Source organism: Porcisia hertigi, chromosome 7, assembly GCF_017918235.1.
Source record: "Porcisia hertigi strain C119 chromosome 7, whole genome shotgun sequence".
In the NCBI taxonomy this organism is placed as follows: Eukaryota; Euglenozoa; class Kinetoplastea; order Trypanosomatida; family Trypanosomatidae; genus Porcisia; species Porcisia hertigi.
Window position 1 is genome coordinate 427,803 of NC_090566.1, and position 15,592 is coordinate 443,394.

Genomic DNA, 15,592 nt, shown 5'->3' on the forward strand with positions numbered 1-15,592 from the left:
AACTAAAAAAAGGAGAAGAGGAAGGAGTCTAGAGCGATGTCAGCCTTGATGATGTCGGCCGTGTCGTTCTGGACGACGTTGTCTTGGGGCAACTTGCGACACGAAACTTGTCTCTGTTGTCCACTTGAAAATCAAGTTGTCCGTGAGACTCCAACGCGCTTCAGGCTGTTCTCATTGCCAGCGGGTGAGAGGCCTGTGAGTCACCCTCAAGGGATGCACCCAGTAGAGACTTGCGAAGCGGGTGCGCAGTAGGGCTCAAGGCCGAGGACCATGTTCCGGGTCACTTGATTGACATTCGTGTATCGCAAGTCTGCGCCTGTATCGTACTAGGCGACGGATCCGTGACGAGGTGATGGGGAGGGGAGGGGGGGGGTGGGTGGGGTGGGGCGTAGAGCCGAGTTTTGACTCGTGTGTGGCTATAGTAGAGTGAAGACGCTGGCTAGCATATTACATATATAAGGTTTATATATTTTACTCTTCTCCCCCCTCCCCCCTCCCCCTCTCCCTCCTCCTTTGTCTTTGTTCAAAGAATGTGTTCCGTCTGTTCCTTCCCCTCCTTTCGCTTCATTGGATTCAACACAACCCACACAGAAGAACATGAAAAAAAACAACATTCTTCAATCCGTGTGTTTTTTTGTTCATGTGCTCAGGATGAACTCTTTTCATTTTTACTGGTGTGTGTGTGTGTGTGTGTGTGTGTGTGTGTTGCTCCCCCCAATGTGTGTGTATGTATGGGTCGGTTGGCGGCGGCGTTATCTCTGTCAAGGTTTGTGTTTCTCTGTCGTTTTTTTTTTGCCCCTGCGTCTGTAGGTGTGCACGATACTGCGATTTATTAGTTTTGTATTTTTTTTTCTTTTTTTAATTATTCATGTATTTTTCTTTCGCGATCCCGACAGGTGGTCTTACTTCTCACGCCTTTTTTTTTAGCTTTCATCGTCGTCGCCGATGTTAAAAATGTGCACACCTATGTGTATGTATATGTATAAAAAAACACGTTTGTGCATGTGTATGTGCAGGTATGTATAATAACTATATATCTCGAATAGTTGTCTCTCTCTCTCTCTTTTTTTTTTAAATCTTGTGCATTCATAAAAAAAAATGTATATGTATATGTTGGGATGCGACTTTGCTATTCCTTTTCCCTCTCATTTTCTCGCTGCTCAAACATTTTTCCAACAGTGTCTCCCTCCCTCTTCTTTGAAAAAAAAAAACACTTGATGGTGGCCCCTTCACACGCTCTACTTCTTCTTCCCCCCCCCTCTTGTACCCTCTTGCTTCTTTCCCATTCGCCAATGTGTCTTCTCCATGCGCGTTACTCCATTAAGGAAATCCTCCTCCTCCTCCCCCCCCTCCTCAAAAAAAAAAAAACAGGAAAATTTTTTTTACCTGCGCCGCAACTTCAGCTTACACCCGCTATACGCTGTGTGTCTGCGTTTTGTACAGCGATCGGGAGCATTTCTGCGGAGGTATTTGTTCACCCCCCCCCCCTCCTCCCTCCTCCCTCCTCCCTCCTCCTCCTCTCCCTTCCCCCGTTCTTGAAACGGCAGCTCGGTGGAGGTCTGAAGATTCAAGCCACGCTATGAATAGGGAAAGATCTTGGGGGGGGGTGAGGAGAGGGGGGGGGGGTGAGCGAGGCGGTGAGGAGGTTAGGGAGATTTTCTCCTTGATTCTCGCTCGCTCTTTCATATTTTTTTACGCATTCCATTTTTTTTTCCTCAATACGCTCTCTATCGTCTCTCATGTGCTAAAGTTGCGAAAACATCGTCGTGTTCCCTCTCTATTCTTCCTCCTCTCTCTCTCTCCTCTCTGCACATTCTCTTGTCTCTGCGGCCCACATGACGGCCGGCCTCATCAACGAAACAAAGGTGAAAATACAAGCAAAGCGGATCACTCACTCCCCTCCTGCTTTATATAACCCCCCCACACACACACACACGCAGCTGCCTCTCAGGTGCACGCCGATATGCCTAATCCTCTAGTACGACTCGGCAAGGAGCTCAAGGATGCGACAGAGAATCCTGACCCAGACATTCATCTGGAGTTGTATGACCCCGCCAAGAACAGCGATGTCGTTCGCAGTAGCCATTCATCGCAGTCTTCCTCCCAGCAGCCCGGGCTCTATTCGTGGTTGGCTACTCTCAAGGGCCCACCTGACACGCCGTTTGAGGGTGGCAGTTATCGCTTGGTGCTCAGCATTCCCCATGACTACCCTCTCGTCCCTCCAAAGGCTGCGTTTGTTACGAAAGTGTTTCACCCCAACGTTGAGTTCAGCACGGGGAATGTCTGCCTCGATATTCTCAAGAAGCGGTGGTCGCCGGTGTGGACGCTGAGTTCCGTGTGCCGTGCGGTTCTGAACCTCCTGGCAGAGCCCGAGTCGGATAGTCCCTTCAACTGTGATGCCGGTAACCTCCTCCGCGCCGGCGACACAGAGGGGTACGCGAGTTTGGTGCGGTACTACGCCATCACGTATGCAGGTGCGCCACCGTTTGGGGAAACCGACTCATAAAACACACACACGCACACAAAAAAAAATGGAGTTGCTTCAAGGCGAGGGGAGGGAGATGACTGTGAAGCATCTCGAAACTCAAGAGGGGTCGGAGCGAGTCTTTGTGTCTGTGTGTGTGTAAGGGAGGGGAGGGGGGAGGGGGGACCTCTCGTGCATAATGAACTTTGCTACACCTCCTTTTTTTTTCGCGTCAGTCTTTTTTTTTTTGTTGAGAGTTGTTGTTATACTGGCATGTTCCCTCCCATGACGCTCATTTAAGCATTTCCATGCGCCTCTCTGTGACACGATTCGCTTTCGCCACACCGCCATCCCGCCGTTGTGTGAGATACGAATAGCGTCACCGAAGGCATGCACCGCCTCCGCAACCCCCACCCCCCCCCCCCCCCTTCCCCCCGGCGCACATTTCACTGTACCAATGGTGTTTTCACCGTTCGCTCTCTTCCCCATATATATATATATATATATATTGAGGGAAGGGAGGGGGGGGGGAGGAGGGGAGGGGGGGTTAGTCGTCGCTTTTTTTTTCGTCTCCAGACCCCCCAATTTTTTTTTGCGTTTCCACATTTCCCCTGTTTACGCACCACCACCACCACCACTATCACCACATCTCTTCTTGACCCCCTTCTTCTGTGAGTTTTCGCCGAGTGGCTCTCCAATGCTGAGTTCTGGCCAACTACTGACGGTACCTGCGTCGTCGCTACCGGCGCCGTCGTCTGCGTGCGCGACTGTCACTTGGGCAGTTGGTCGACACCACCATACCTCTTTTTTTCTTCTCCCCTCCTTGGCTATGTGTGGCTTTCTTCTCACCCCCCCACCCCCTTGGTGCCTTTCAAGGTCAACATCTTCGACCAACTCGAATATATATAAAACCACGCGGGCGCCGTCACTGGAGGCCGAGCTAGCGTTGCGGTTCTTTCTCTTTCCCCCATCGCGTGATATATATCTTTGCCTCCGCGTACTCACCCACAAAAAACTGATATATATATATATGTATATACGCACACACACTCACAGACACAACCGCAGGCACCTGTGTAGGTCCACTCACTGCTCTCCCTTCCCCCTTTCTCCTCTCTACTTTTATTGTTGTCCTGCAAGTATACATCAACGTATCAGCACACACACACACACACATACATATACACATATACACACTTGTGCATACACACGCCTGGTACACCTGTGGTTTTCCCATCACGACTACTCCTGATACAACACAAGAAAAATAAATTCACATTTCTGGACCCCCCCTCTCTCTCAATTGAATTTTCTCCAGGTGCAACCCCCTCCCCCTCCCCCCTCCCCCCATCCCACACACGAGGGGAAGACAGTAAACGAAAAAAGAATAAGTGAAAAAAGTGACGGACGAGGTCGTTCACCACTTGCTTCCCGCAGAGGGTCACTCAAAGAAGGCGGAACAAGGACTGTTAGTAGTGACTGCTTCCATTGTACATTCTCCGACTACTCAGCCTACTACATGTAGGTGCCCCTTTTTTTCTTCTAGGCGCACTCCAGGCTGTCGTGCAATCACGAAGTGTTACCCCGAGTACTTCTGTGTCGTTCTCTCTCTCTCTCACACACACAGTATTATGTGTGTCTCTTGCGTGTGCACATCTGTCCTCCCCTTCCTTTATTTCTTCTTTACTGTGCCTTACACATCTCAGTCTCTCTCTCTCTTCGTATTCTACCACTCACGCACTGCGTCGAGTTACAAAACGCGTTAGGCTCACTTCTACACCCTCCCCCTCTCCCCCCTCCCCCCCTACACCCTCCCCCCGTTGGTCTCTCTCTTCTTCTGCAACTCATCTCTTTCTTCTCCAGTTTTGCGTGCGTCGGAGTGCGCGTGTGTGAATCGACGACTTCTTTCATCTTTTTTTTTTTCGTGACCGCTGTTGTGCACACTCACCCCCTTTAAAAAAAATTGTTAAACATCGCTGCGGTGGGTGGGGGGTGTGGGTCTCTTTGTTGCTGTTGCGTTGTGTGTGTTTTATTCTTGTGTGTGCATCGCTCTCTCTTTTTACTGTTTTTTTTCTCACCCTCCGCCCCCCCACCCCCCACTTACATCTATTTTGCTTGTTTGGGGCTTTCCCCCCTTTGTGAAGATTGGGCTTAGTCATTTTTGGGGTACTGTTGTCCATCAGCACCTGACCCCTGTCTGTTCGTTTGTGTGTCGGCTTGAGTCTCCCTCCTCCCCCTCTCTTCCTATTTGTGGGTGTGTCTGCGCGTCCCACTGCCCCAGTCTCTCTCACCCCGTGTCTTTCTCGGGTGCCGGCTCAGACCGCACCGCATGAGAGTGGGAGCATTGCTCTTAATCCCTCTACTCTCCCTTCCCCCGTTTCACATCCTTCGATCTGCACACTCTGGGTCTTTTTTTTTTCCGGGTTTCCTCTTTTTTTCTTCCCCGCAGTCCTAGACACATTCACTGCCTCCTGCCTCCTGCCTCCTGTCCCCCACCCCCCCACCCACACTCTCTTTACTCTACTCGTGGTTTTCGTATGTTTCTGGGTGTGCTGTGGTAGTGATTTCTAACGCATCGTCCTCCTCTCCCCCCTACCGTCGCCTTATCTCCGTCACACTGCGTGTGTGTTTGCGCGCACGCATCATTGCCGTCTGTGCGTGTGTCTATGTGTTTCGCTCTCTCTCCTCTGGCATTTTTCTTCTCCCCCCTTTTCTTACTTTCCTGGGCCTCTCTCTCTCTGTCTAGCGCGCGCCTGTGACCTGTGTGTATCGCACTGATCCTTTGCTACGACCCTTGCATCTCTGCTAAGCGTGTCCCCCCCCTCCCTCCCCCTCCCTCCCTCCCCCTCTCCCTCCCTCCCCCTACAACACAAGGTGCTGTATTCGCTTTCTCCAGCTTTTTCTCCCTCTTTTTGTCCGGTTCTGCTGGTGTTGGATTCGTCGCTCACGCTTTCTGTGTTTCCTCCTCCCCCTCCCCCTCTCCCCCCTCCCCTCCTCCCCCTCCTCCTCCTCCCCTCCTCCTCCCTCCTCCCCTCCTTCCCCCTCCCCCACATCATCCTTCTCCCCGGTCTCCTTTTGAAATTTTTTTCCATCTTATTTTGGCATTTAGCATTGAGCGTGTTCTAAATTTGTAAACCTCCGCGCGTGTGCGTGCTCTGCCCCCCCCTCCCCCCCTCCCCCTCTTTGGTCTTTCCTTCGCTTTCTCAGTGCCTCCGTGTTGTCACCGACACCTCCTTCCCCCCTTTTTTTTTTCGTTGGTGTACTTTGCATTTCTCGTTTTGATTCTCCCCTACCGCCTTGGACTTGGTTGTTTATTTTCAATCCCCTCCCCTCCCCCTCCCTCAACTTTTGGCCCCTCCAGGCCTCTCTTTCCTGTTCCCAGGACTTGACTTTTTTTTTGTCTCTCCTGCCTATTTTCTTCCTCTAATCTCTCGGGCTACGTCACTCCCCTCCCTCCTCCCTCTCCTCCCCCTCTCTAGCTTCGCCCACCCCCTCAAAGTGATATACACACATCCGTACATCTAACGACAGCCATACGTGAGAACGCGCGTCTGAGAAGGCGGTAAGACTGCCACTTGAACGCAATCTCATTTACGTGTTTAATTTGCTCATCTTTCTGTCCTCCTCCCCCTCCTCTCCTCCTCCCCCTCTCCTCCTCCCCCTCTCCTCCTCCCCCTCTCCACCTCCTCCCTCTCCTCCCCCTCTCCTCCTCCCCCTCTCCCTCCTCCTCCTCCTCCCCCCCTCCTCCTCCTCCCCCTCCTCCTTCCACTCCTCCCTCTTCCGTCTCACGTACGTATTATTAGACAAACGGGGAGTACTACCGGCGTGTGTGGCACGTCTCGATTTTGATTTCCCAGTGGAGAATTTCCTGCTTTCACTCACTCACTCTTTCTCTTTCACCGCCTGCGTCTTGTCCAGTTTGTTTGCTTCTTTTTCTTCTTTGTTTGTTTGTTTGTTTGTTGGGGGGGGGGGAAGAGGAGAGGAGAGGAGAGGGAGGGATTGCGGGGTTTACTATCAGCGGGTGTAGCCAAGCCGTCTCTTTATTTTGCCCCTGGTAACGTTTTCTTCTCGCTCGCTTCCGTCGTCATTTTTGTTTTCCCGTTTGGGTAATCGCTTCCCCTGGGCTCCTCCCCTTTCTCCTCCACGATATCTTTTTTTTTCTCTTTTCAAGAGAGCAATTTCTCGGCCTCCTCCTCCTCCCCCTGTTTCCCTTTCGCTACCTGTAGCCTTCTTTTCTTGTGGACCAGCCTCCCTCCCCCTCCACATCGTTGCTACAAAACAGCATCATCGTTTTCCCCTTTATTTCTGTTGCCCCTTCCTTTTTTCCTTTTTTTAATAGATAGTTTGACTTCTCTTGTCTCTTCCTTCTTCCCCTTCTCTCCCTCCCCTCCTTTCACTCTTCCTTTACTGGCGCTGTTTTTTTTTTTTGCATGTGTGTCGTGTGTGTGTCAAACTGCTTCTCCATCTCCTCTTTTTCATCGAGCCTTATTCACTTTCCCGTGCAGGCCCGGTGCACCACCGCCTTGAGGCATCTCTCTTTTCTCTCTGTTTGTCTCTCCGCCCGTGTGTGCGCGTCTTTGCCGGGCTGAAGGAGAAGAGGCCTCCTTTTTTTTAGTAAACCATTTTATATTCCCCCCCACTCCCCACTCCCCACTCCCCACTCCCCACTCCCCCACACTCCCCCACTCCCCACTCCCCACTCCCCACTCCCCACTCCCCCACTCCCCCCACTCCCCCCCACTCCCCCCCACTCCCCCACACTCCCCCCACTCCCCACTCCCCCCCACTCCCCCACTCCCCCACTTTCTCCTTTGTTTCTACAGGTGCATTTACGTCTCTCTCTTTTTATTCGTCTGTGCGTCCCTTCATTTTTGAATCCTTCGCTTGCTCTCCTCCTCCTCCCCCTCCACCACCACCACCACTTGTTATTTTGCTTTTGTGAATCCTTTGATCTTCCTTTTCCCCTCTCCCCTCTCGCCTTACCCCCCTCCACCCCCAGAAATAGAAACAAAAAAAAAAGCGTCACAAAAGCAGCAACAATCGCTTTTTCTCGCCCTCCCTCCCTCCCCCCAAAAAAATTGTGTGTCTTAAAAAAAATTGTAAGGGTCGGTTAGGCCACAGTCTTTCTTCGCCCCCCCCCCTGATCCGTTTTCGCTCTCGAGGCTGTCCATATTTTTTGATAATATATATTTTTAAAGGGTTGATACAGCTTGTGTGCGCATCTGTATATATATATATATATATATACGCACACCTACAGATTTCCCTTCAAGAGGCTGTATTGTGGGCTTTGCGTGCATATCTCTGCTCGTTGTCTCCGGTCTCCCCTTTTTTTCTTTTCCTTGTCTCTTGTTGTGTCGTTTTGTCGACACTCCCTCTCCCCCAAAACAAAACAAAAATATACATATACAGGGGAGAGGAAAGTCATGTACACACTATCGTCTGACGCAGCTGAGGAGTCGCCCATCGCGTACGAGTGGCGTGTGTGGGGCTTCGATTCGAGCGCCACTACTCCCCAAACGAAGCTCGAAGGTGTCAGCGATACGCCTACGGCGATCTCGACGGCGACGGCTATGTCGGACACGTCATTCAGGGGCGACTCTCGTGATGACCGACGTGCCTCCGCCACCGCTGCTGTAGCCACACCGCTCCTATCGGTCCTCCCCACGAGCGCCGAGCAGGCACTCTTGTCTTCCTCCGCCCATTCCCGGTCACCATTGGCGGTGACCAACAGCACACCTGTCCCCAGCGGTAGTTTGTACAAGGGTGCACCTGTCTTAGCTGGGTCTTTCACGTCAGCCGCACTACCGGCGCGCAGCACCGGCGGCAAGGGTACACCGTCGCAGCAGTCAACGGTTGGGTCACCAGGCTTCGGCCTTCACCGAAAGCCCCTCAGTGGCGGCGCTGGTGTCGGCACGACCATGTACACAGCTGCATCGTCGGCGGCGGAGCTGCAGCATTCAAGGATTGTCGCCACCCCTCGCGACTGCGATGATGGGGATGATGACGATCCTTTTCACGTAATCAAGGAGAGCATAAAGCTTCAGCTGGTCAGCATGGAGGAGGAGGAGCGGGTGAGCGACAAGACACCCGCATGTTCAGTGGCCAAAATACGAGAGTCACTTCTTCAGCCGCAACCACAACAGCGTTGCCACTTGGGAGTCTCGTCGCCGAGCGGTGTTGTCAGAGGGGCGGCTGCGGGGGCGTCTCGGACTGGCGGCGATGCTCCCATCATTCAGATCAGCACTGCTGCTGTGCCCCCCGCTCCGCGATCGGCCGCGGCAGCTGCAGCCTCTGCTGCTGTCTTTCCGCAGGGCGACGCGACCCGGATGCGGTGCTCTTCATCTGTTCCATTTCTGGAGCAGCAACCCGCCATTCGCGTAGGACAGTCATGCGTGTCGAAGTCGGGCTTGTCAGTTGCCAGTGGAGGCAGCAGCGGTGGCACGATCAATTTTCACTCTCAGCCGATGCCACCGTCGTTACCCATTCCCCAGGTGTCCACGCAGAAGTCCGTTCAGTTGGCACTCCAACAACCTCCTTACCAAGTGCAGCTGCGGCATCACCAAAGCGCTCCACCTGCGGTGTACCAACCTAATGCCGCTGCATCGCGCGCAACGTTGTTTGAGCAACAACGCCAGCCCTTGGCGGGCGGCGTTGGCGGCACGGCCGTTCACGCGAACGCTCGTGGTGAGGTGAGCATCCAACCCGGTGATATCCGTGTACCACTACCGACCTCCGCTGCTCGTTCTTTGAACGGCGGCCGCGGTGCTGGGGAGGTCGTCTCCCCATCCATTTCCGCTGAAGCTGCCCGTCGTACTTCTCTTCACAAGGACCCCAGCCGTGGCATTGGAGGTTGCGCGGCGGGGGCAGCGACCACGAGGTCGTCCACAACACCGACGGCAGCTTCGCCGTACTCGTCAATGACGGCGCTGCAGAGCGGCTCTTTATTTTGTGAGCGGTTGCCGTTGTCCAAGGAAGAACCGGTCAGTGCAGCGCATCACCACCACCACCATCCGCAGCACAACCAGATGCGTTCACATCAGCTTCACCCGGGTTCATCTGCGACGCCGGTCAGTCCCAGTCAGGATCTGCGCCAACCCGAGGTCCCGGCACCTCCGCTGGAGGGCTCAAGGGGGGAGGAGCACGCCACGAGGCACCAGGAGGAAGATGTTCTGCACGGAAAAACGCAACCACCGCAACTGGCTCCAGTGCCGCCGCAGCCACCGCAGCTGTCATCGCAGTTGCAGCGTGTAGAGGGTCCGTCGCTGATGTCGTTTCAGGGCGGCCCACGGTTCCCCAACTTGCCCCCGCATCTCCAGCCACAACCACTCGCGCAGACACACCAGCCATGCCACCCTCACCAGCCGCAGCCACAGTCCCACCAATTACAGCAGCAGAAACTTGTGGGATCTGCCTCGTCTCCTTGCGGTGCCATGATGCCTGGCAAGATCTACGCCGCCACCCCACATGGCCGGCTGATCTCTCTTACTCCGGACGGCGTCCGAGTGCCGCAGGTGGAGCAGCCACAGCATTCACTGCCGCCGCCGCCGCCATCGACCGCCAGTAGCTCTGCGCTTACTGGCAACTACGTCACCGCTAGTAATTACTCTGCTCTCTTTTGTCGCAACAACCCGCTGCATTCTATGCGCTACCCCGGCTCTGAGTCAGATAAGGCAACGCGGATTGTAGGCGAGGCTGGTCGTGCTAAAGTGGAGAAAGGAGGCGCAGTGACCACATCCAGTAACGCAGAGCGTCCGAGTGCCCAGTTGTCCAACACGACCGCTAGCTCTTCGGAACCAGGGAAGGATGTGTCGAGGCGCCTCAGTGGAGGCCAGAACCACGGCGACGCGCAATCGAAGCGCGTCGACACACGCGTCACGATGTCCCCTACAGTGACCACGGCCAGCAGCCCGGGTGCGGAAGCTGTGCCTCTTCCTCTGACTGGTGGTCCTCCTAGTGCAGCCGGTGTATCGACGTCAGCGAGCAGCGCAGTGGGTGTGGATCCTAGTAAAAGTACCAGTGCGACGGCCTCTGTGAGCTGTGACTGTCAATCGCCCACGGCTTCTGTGGCGTCGGTTCTAGTCCGGGGCTCCACCGGCAGCGCCTACAGCGTCTCCCTGGGTCGGCATGGGCAGCGCCTTGCCAGCCACCCAAGCAGCAGTCCTGTCAGTGGGGGAGGTTGTCTGCCGCACATCCCCTCGTTCCCGCCACGCGACGACAACCGCTCCACTCCGTCCACGGCTGGAGCCTACCACTCTACCCCTAGCCACACTCCGCTGTCAGCATCGACGAACAGCGGCGTCGTGATGTCTCCCCTATCGAGAGCTCAACCAACGGGCGCTGACCCGGATCTCAATAATGGAATGGGCACGGCGCACATTCCTGTGGTGCCGCCCGTGAGCCCCAGGACGGGTGGCAGCACGACGCAGAGGATTGCGACTGGAAACGGCAGCGGTACTAACAGCGCTAGCAGTGGCGCCGTGGCGACCGGCGGTCAAGGAGTGGCGGCCGCCGCTGCGGGACTGATGGAGCCCAGCAACAGCGTGCTTGGCAACGCTGGCCCTTTCATCCAACGGACCTCTGAGCTCAATTCACTGAACAGTGGCCTCGTTGTGGATGTCCGGGGCCGGGGTAGCAGCGGTCATTCTGTTCGCTTTGCGCATTCAAATACTACGCAGCCTGCGTTTTCAGCTTCTGCGTACCCAGCACCATACAGCCCAGGGGCTTCGCTGGGTTCAGTGAACGGGTGCGGTGGCACCCTGTACATCTCGACGCCAGCGTCGCTTCCACAGCAAACGGCCGCCAGCAACCGGTCCATGCCACCGACTGACTCGTTCGCTACTGGCACGAGGCCTATTTGGGTTGACACAGTCGCCTCTCCGGCTACGCAGGGCTCCTTGGGGCCGCCACCGCCACCGCCACCGCTACAGCAGCAGCAGCAGCTCCACTTCCAAGGTCGTTCTTCTTTGCCCCCGACACCGCATTCCCCAGCTGTTAGTCGTCTCGGCGCCGCTGCAGAGGACTCTCTTATGGCAACGCTTCCCATCAGAGATGCTGAGGGCACCCCCGCGGCAGTTGTCATTGCAGTGCCTTCCCTACTCTCGTACACCGAGACAGAATATCAGCTATACTGCCACAGTGCTCTGCAGCAGCATGCACAGCAGCAGCAGCAGCATGCACAACAGCAGCAGCATGCACAGCAGCAGCAGCATGCACAACAGCAGCAGCATGCACAGCAGCAGCAGCATACACAACAGCAGCAGCATGCACAACAGCAGCGACAGCGCCAGCAGCAGCAGCGACATCGCCCGCCGCCTCCACTGCCCTTGCCGACGTCTCTGAAACAGCAGCCCCCCATTAATCAAAAACCGTTGGCGGAGAGGCAGTCGCGAGGGATTTGTGCGGGCAACGAGGAGGAGTGGCGGCAGCAGCATCAGGACTTGGCCACGCTGCAGTTCGAGCAGCGTCGCCAGCGACTCGAAAGCGAACTACGTCACATGCAGTTTCAACTAGAACAGCAGCAGCAGCAGCAGCAGCATTCGTCAATTCAACGACTTCAATCGTCTTCACCGGTGAGTCAACCGAACATGGTCACGATTGATGGTCACCTGTACTGCATGGCTTCGCCCTCTTCAGGAGAGGTGTTTACAAACAGTGGTCAACCGTCCTGCGATTTTCACTTGGGCAATCGAGACATCCGTGTAGGCGACGGCGCGGCGGCGGCGGCAGAGGGCCGCGCCGAGGTCGCATCGCTTCCGCTGCACAGCCGTCCTGGTGGGCATGTGCCCGTCTCCCTGCATTCGCAATTGCCGCCGCCGCCGCCGCTACCGCAGTCGCAACAGCACATGTTCGTTCCCATTGCAGGTGACACAAGTGTTTTGAGAGAGGTCAATGCTTGCGCTCCTGCGGCTGTGACACCTCTCGCAAAGCCGCCTCCATCCGACGCGAAGGTTATGTTGATGATACCAACACCATCTTTCTCGCACACGGCTCCATACGGTTACTAGAGGTGTACGGTGGTGCTCCCCTTTAAAAGTTTTGTTTTGTACAAGCGCTTGCGTCACGTTTATACGAAGGGAAAGCGCAGTGGGAGGACAGTGTGTGCTTGGGCCCCCCGGGGGGGGGTGGGGGGAGCAGAGCACGGGGCAGCGATGTGGCACAAGAGCGTCGAGGGACGACACAAAGTCGACTGCCGCTTCTCCAACCTTTCCTACAGCTACTGCTGTCTGCGGTAAAAGCGTTTCGGGGGCCATCTCAGGCCCCCTCCTCCGCCCCTCCTCCGCCCCCCCCCCCCGCTCTTCCCCCTCCCCCCCGGCTCGCCTTTTTTTCTTTTATATATTTTCACTATTAATTCAGGCCTTTTCTCGGGTTGGCTCTCTTCCCCCTTTTTTTTTCCGCGGGGCTTCTTGTTTATGTATGTATATATATATATATATGTATATGTACATGAAGTGTGCTCGCTTGCAGGTTGAGGCGGGTGGTGGTGGATGACAGGGATAATCAGAACAGTGTGTGTGCGCCACTTTAGCGTCTGCCGGCGCCAGGCTCGTATGTATGCGTATGTGTGTCTGTATATCTGTATCTGTGTTAGTTGACCTTCATTCACAAAAAAAATATGAATGGGTTGGCTCCGCAACAAGTTGAGCAGCAGGACAAGGGGTGAAACTACGTCAACTTCACAGTATCCCCCCCCCTCCCCTCCCTCCCCTCCCCCTCCTTCCCCCTCCCGCTCGCCACATACCGCTCTCGTTCTTCTTTTCGCACTGCCTCACCTCCAAGAATACACTTTAAGCCGAGAAAAATGATGCACGATTCAAGACGGTGTTGTACGCAAGTATTCGCCGCTACCTTGTCCCGAAATGCCCGAATCACAACGTTAGGGCTCGACCATCGCCGCCTTTCAATTGGCCCGAGTGCGCTCTCTCTCCCCCCATCTCTCACGCTCATCTTGTTGCCACTAGTCTTTCTTCACGCATCTCGCCTCTTCTTCTCCCCTACCCTTTTCTCTTCTGTGCGCATGCACGCACGCACACACACACACACACGTACACACACGCACACACACACACACACACACACACACACCGCGTACAACCACACCCATACGCGATCATGACGTTGACTTGGGCCTCGTTCCCTTCTCAACTCCCCCCTCCCACTCCCCTACCTGCGGTATTCAAAAAAAAATATAAACGTGATTTGTGCTAATCACAAAAAAAAAACAAACACCAACAACAACAAAAAAAGGGAAGTGCTGCGATTTCCTTTTCTGTTGTAGTTCTTCGTTGAGTGGTTTTGATAATCCTTTATTTCTTCGCCCTTCTCCCCTCCTCTTCCTCCCCCTCCCCCCTCGTCTCGTTAGTTCTTCTCACGCTGACCGTCTCGCTCGACTTCCCCCTTTCCCCCCTCCCTTCTCCTCCTCCCCCACATCCTCTTACATATATAGCTCAGCTCATGTCCCAGTTGCGCAGTCGCAGTCGCAGTCGCAGCCAGAGCGGCACCGCCACTGGAAGTAGGTCAGGCAGCGCCTCAGGAAGTCGTAGTGGAAGCCGCAGCAGCTCCAACTCAATGCGGCTGCCGGGGCCCACCGCGGCGCCGGCGGCAGTTTCCGATGCGGCGTTCGCGTCGGCTGCTGTAGCCACCCCGGCCGATGATGCGGGTCAGCCGCAGGCGCAGGAGAAGGAGGTGGCGTCGATCTTCATCGGCATGGGTCCCGCTGGTCGCACCGTTACCTTGGCGGAGCTGACGGATTACCTCAAGTCGAAGGCGATGGACCCGGAAAATGTGAAGGACGTTCGTCTTCGCGGCCGCTGCGCCTTCGCGGATACCACGACGGTAGAGGAGGCACGCCACCTCATTGCAGAGCTGGACAACCACGACTACAAAGGGAAGTTCCGCCTGGCAGTGCAGATGAGCAAGCAGACGATGGCTGAGGCAAAGGAGAACAAGCGGAAGCGCCAGGAGGTGCGCGCCACCAAGCCGGTGGATGAGAGTCGCTACGTGAACGAGGGCCGTCAGGTGTTTGTGAATCTCGGTCCTGCCGGCAAGGAGATTCCGAACGATCTCATCCGCAACAAGATTGAGGCCATCTGCCCGGTTCTGCGCTTCGAGCGCCGTGGTTACTGCCTGTACGCTGACGTGCCCTCGGCCGAGGACACGAAGCGGGTGGTGGCAGCGCTGAACAATATGATGGTCGACGATGTACGCGTGCTCGTGCAAATAAGCACCATGGTGCGCAAGCGCGAGCGCTCACCACAGCGCGTCCGCGATGTCGCTCGCCGAGGGAGCGATCGACACGATCGAGATCGCGATCGTGTCGATCGCGATTCGCATCGCCACCGCCACCGCAGCGACAGCCGCGAGGTTCGTCGTCGTCATCGCCGCTCGCGTCGCAGCTACACCCCTTCGTCGCGCAGCACCTCCTCCTACTCGTCTCGCAGCCGCTCGCGCAGTCCCTCACACAGCCGCGGTCGGCGCAGCTACTCGCCCGACTCTGAGGACTCTCGCGACCACCGTGCTCGTCGCGGAGGACACCATGGAGCGGACCGCCGTCGTGGCATCCGCAGCGAACGTGGCGGGGACCGCCGCGAGCGCCGTGGTGGCGACCGCCGCGCCCGCCGTTGAGGGGGTGCTCAACTGACCTCGTCCTGAAGAGGAATGCAAACTGGGGTGATCACTGTCACGTGATATGAAAAAGGGGAAAAAAGGGGAATAGAACAAACTGAGGAGAGGGCATGTGGCTGAGCGTAAGAAACCGGCAATGCCACGACGTGTGGGCGAGTGCACGCCGTTGCTCTCCTGCACGCTGCTCTCCCCTTCCTCTCCTCCCCCCTCCTCTTCCTCCTCCTCCTGTTCTTTTTGGCTTTCATTCATTTTCCCCTCTCTGTGTGTGTGTGTGTGTGTGTGTGTGTGTGCGCGATGAAACAGAGGATGCGTTGAGCAGCGTTCAGAGTGTGTGTGTGTGGGGGGGGGGGGAAGGGGGGAAGGGGGCGGTGTGCCTCTTTCCTTTCATCCTCCCCTCTCATCCTTTCGCTCTCTTCGCAGCTCTTCTTGTCATGTTTCCCGTGCCGGTCTTGCCCACCCAAGGCGTTCCTCCCTCCCTGGCGCGGAACTTTCTTGTCTCGTTGT

The 15,592-nt window shown here is 55.7% G+C and overlaps 3 protein-coding genes across 3 annotated transcripts; all 3 read left to right on the top strand.

The window, feature by feature from the left end:
- Positions 1-1,963: 1,963 nt before the first annotated feature.
- On the top strand, positions 1,964-2,506 carry JKF63_06452 (uncharacterized protein; the record flags this gene model as incomplete). Its single annotated transcript, XM_067902402.1, has 1 exon — positions 1,964-2,506. The coding sequence occupies one exon, from the start codon at positions 1,964-1,966 to the stop codon at positions 2,504-2,506; it is 543 nt and encodes a 180-aa protein (XP_067759423.1).
- A 5,384-nt stretch (positions 2,507-7,890) lies between these two features.
- On the top strand, positions 7,891-12,471 carry JKF63_06453 (uncharacterized protein; the record flags this gene model as incomplete). Its single annotated transcript, XM_067902403.1, has 1 exon — positions 7,891-12,471. The coding sequence occupies one exon, from the start codon at positions 7,891-7,893 to the stop codon at positions 12,469-12,471; it is 4,581 nt and encodes a 1,526-aa protein (XP_067759424.1).
- A 1,447-nt stretch (positions 12,472-13,918) lies between these two features.
- Positions 13,919-15,088, top strand: JKF63_06454 (uncharacterized protein; the record flags this gene model as incomplete). Its single annotated transcript, XM_067902404.1, has 1 exon — positions 13,919-15,088. One exon carries the CDS (start codon positions 13,919-13,921, stop codon positions 15,086-15,088), a length of 1,170 nt encoding a protein of 389 aa, XP_067759425.1.
- Between the last annotated feature and the right edge of the window lie 504 nt (positions 15,089-15,592).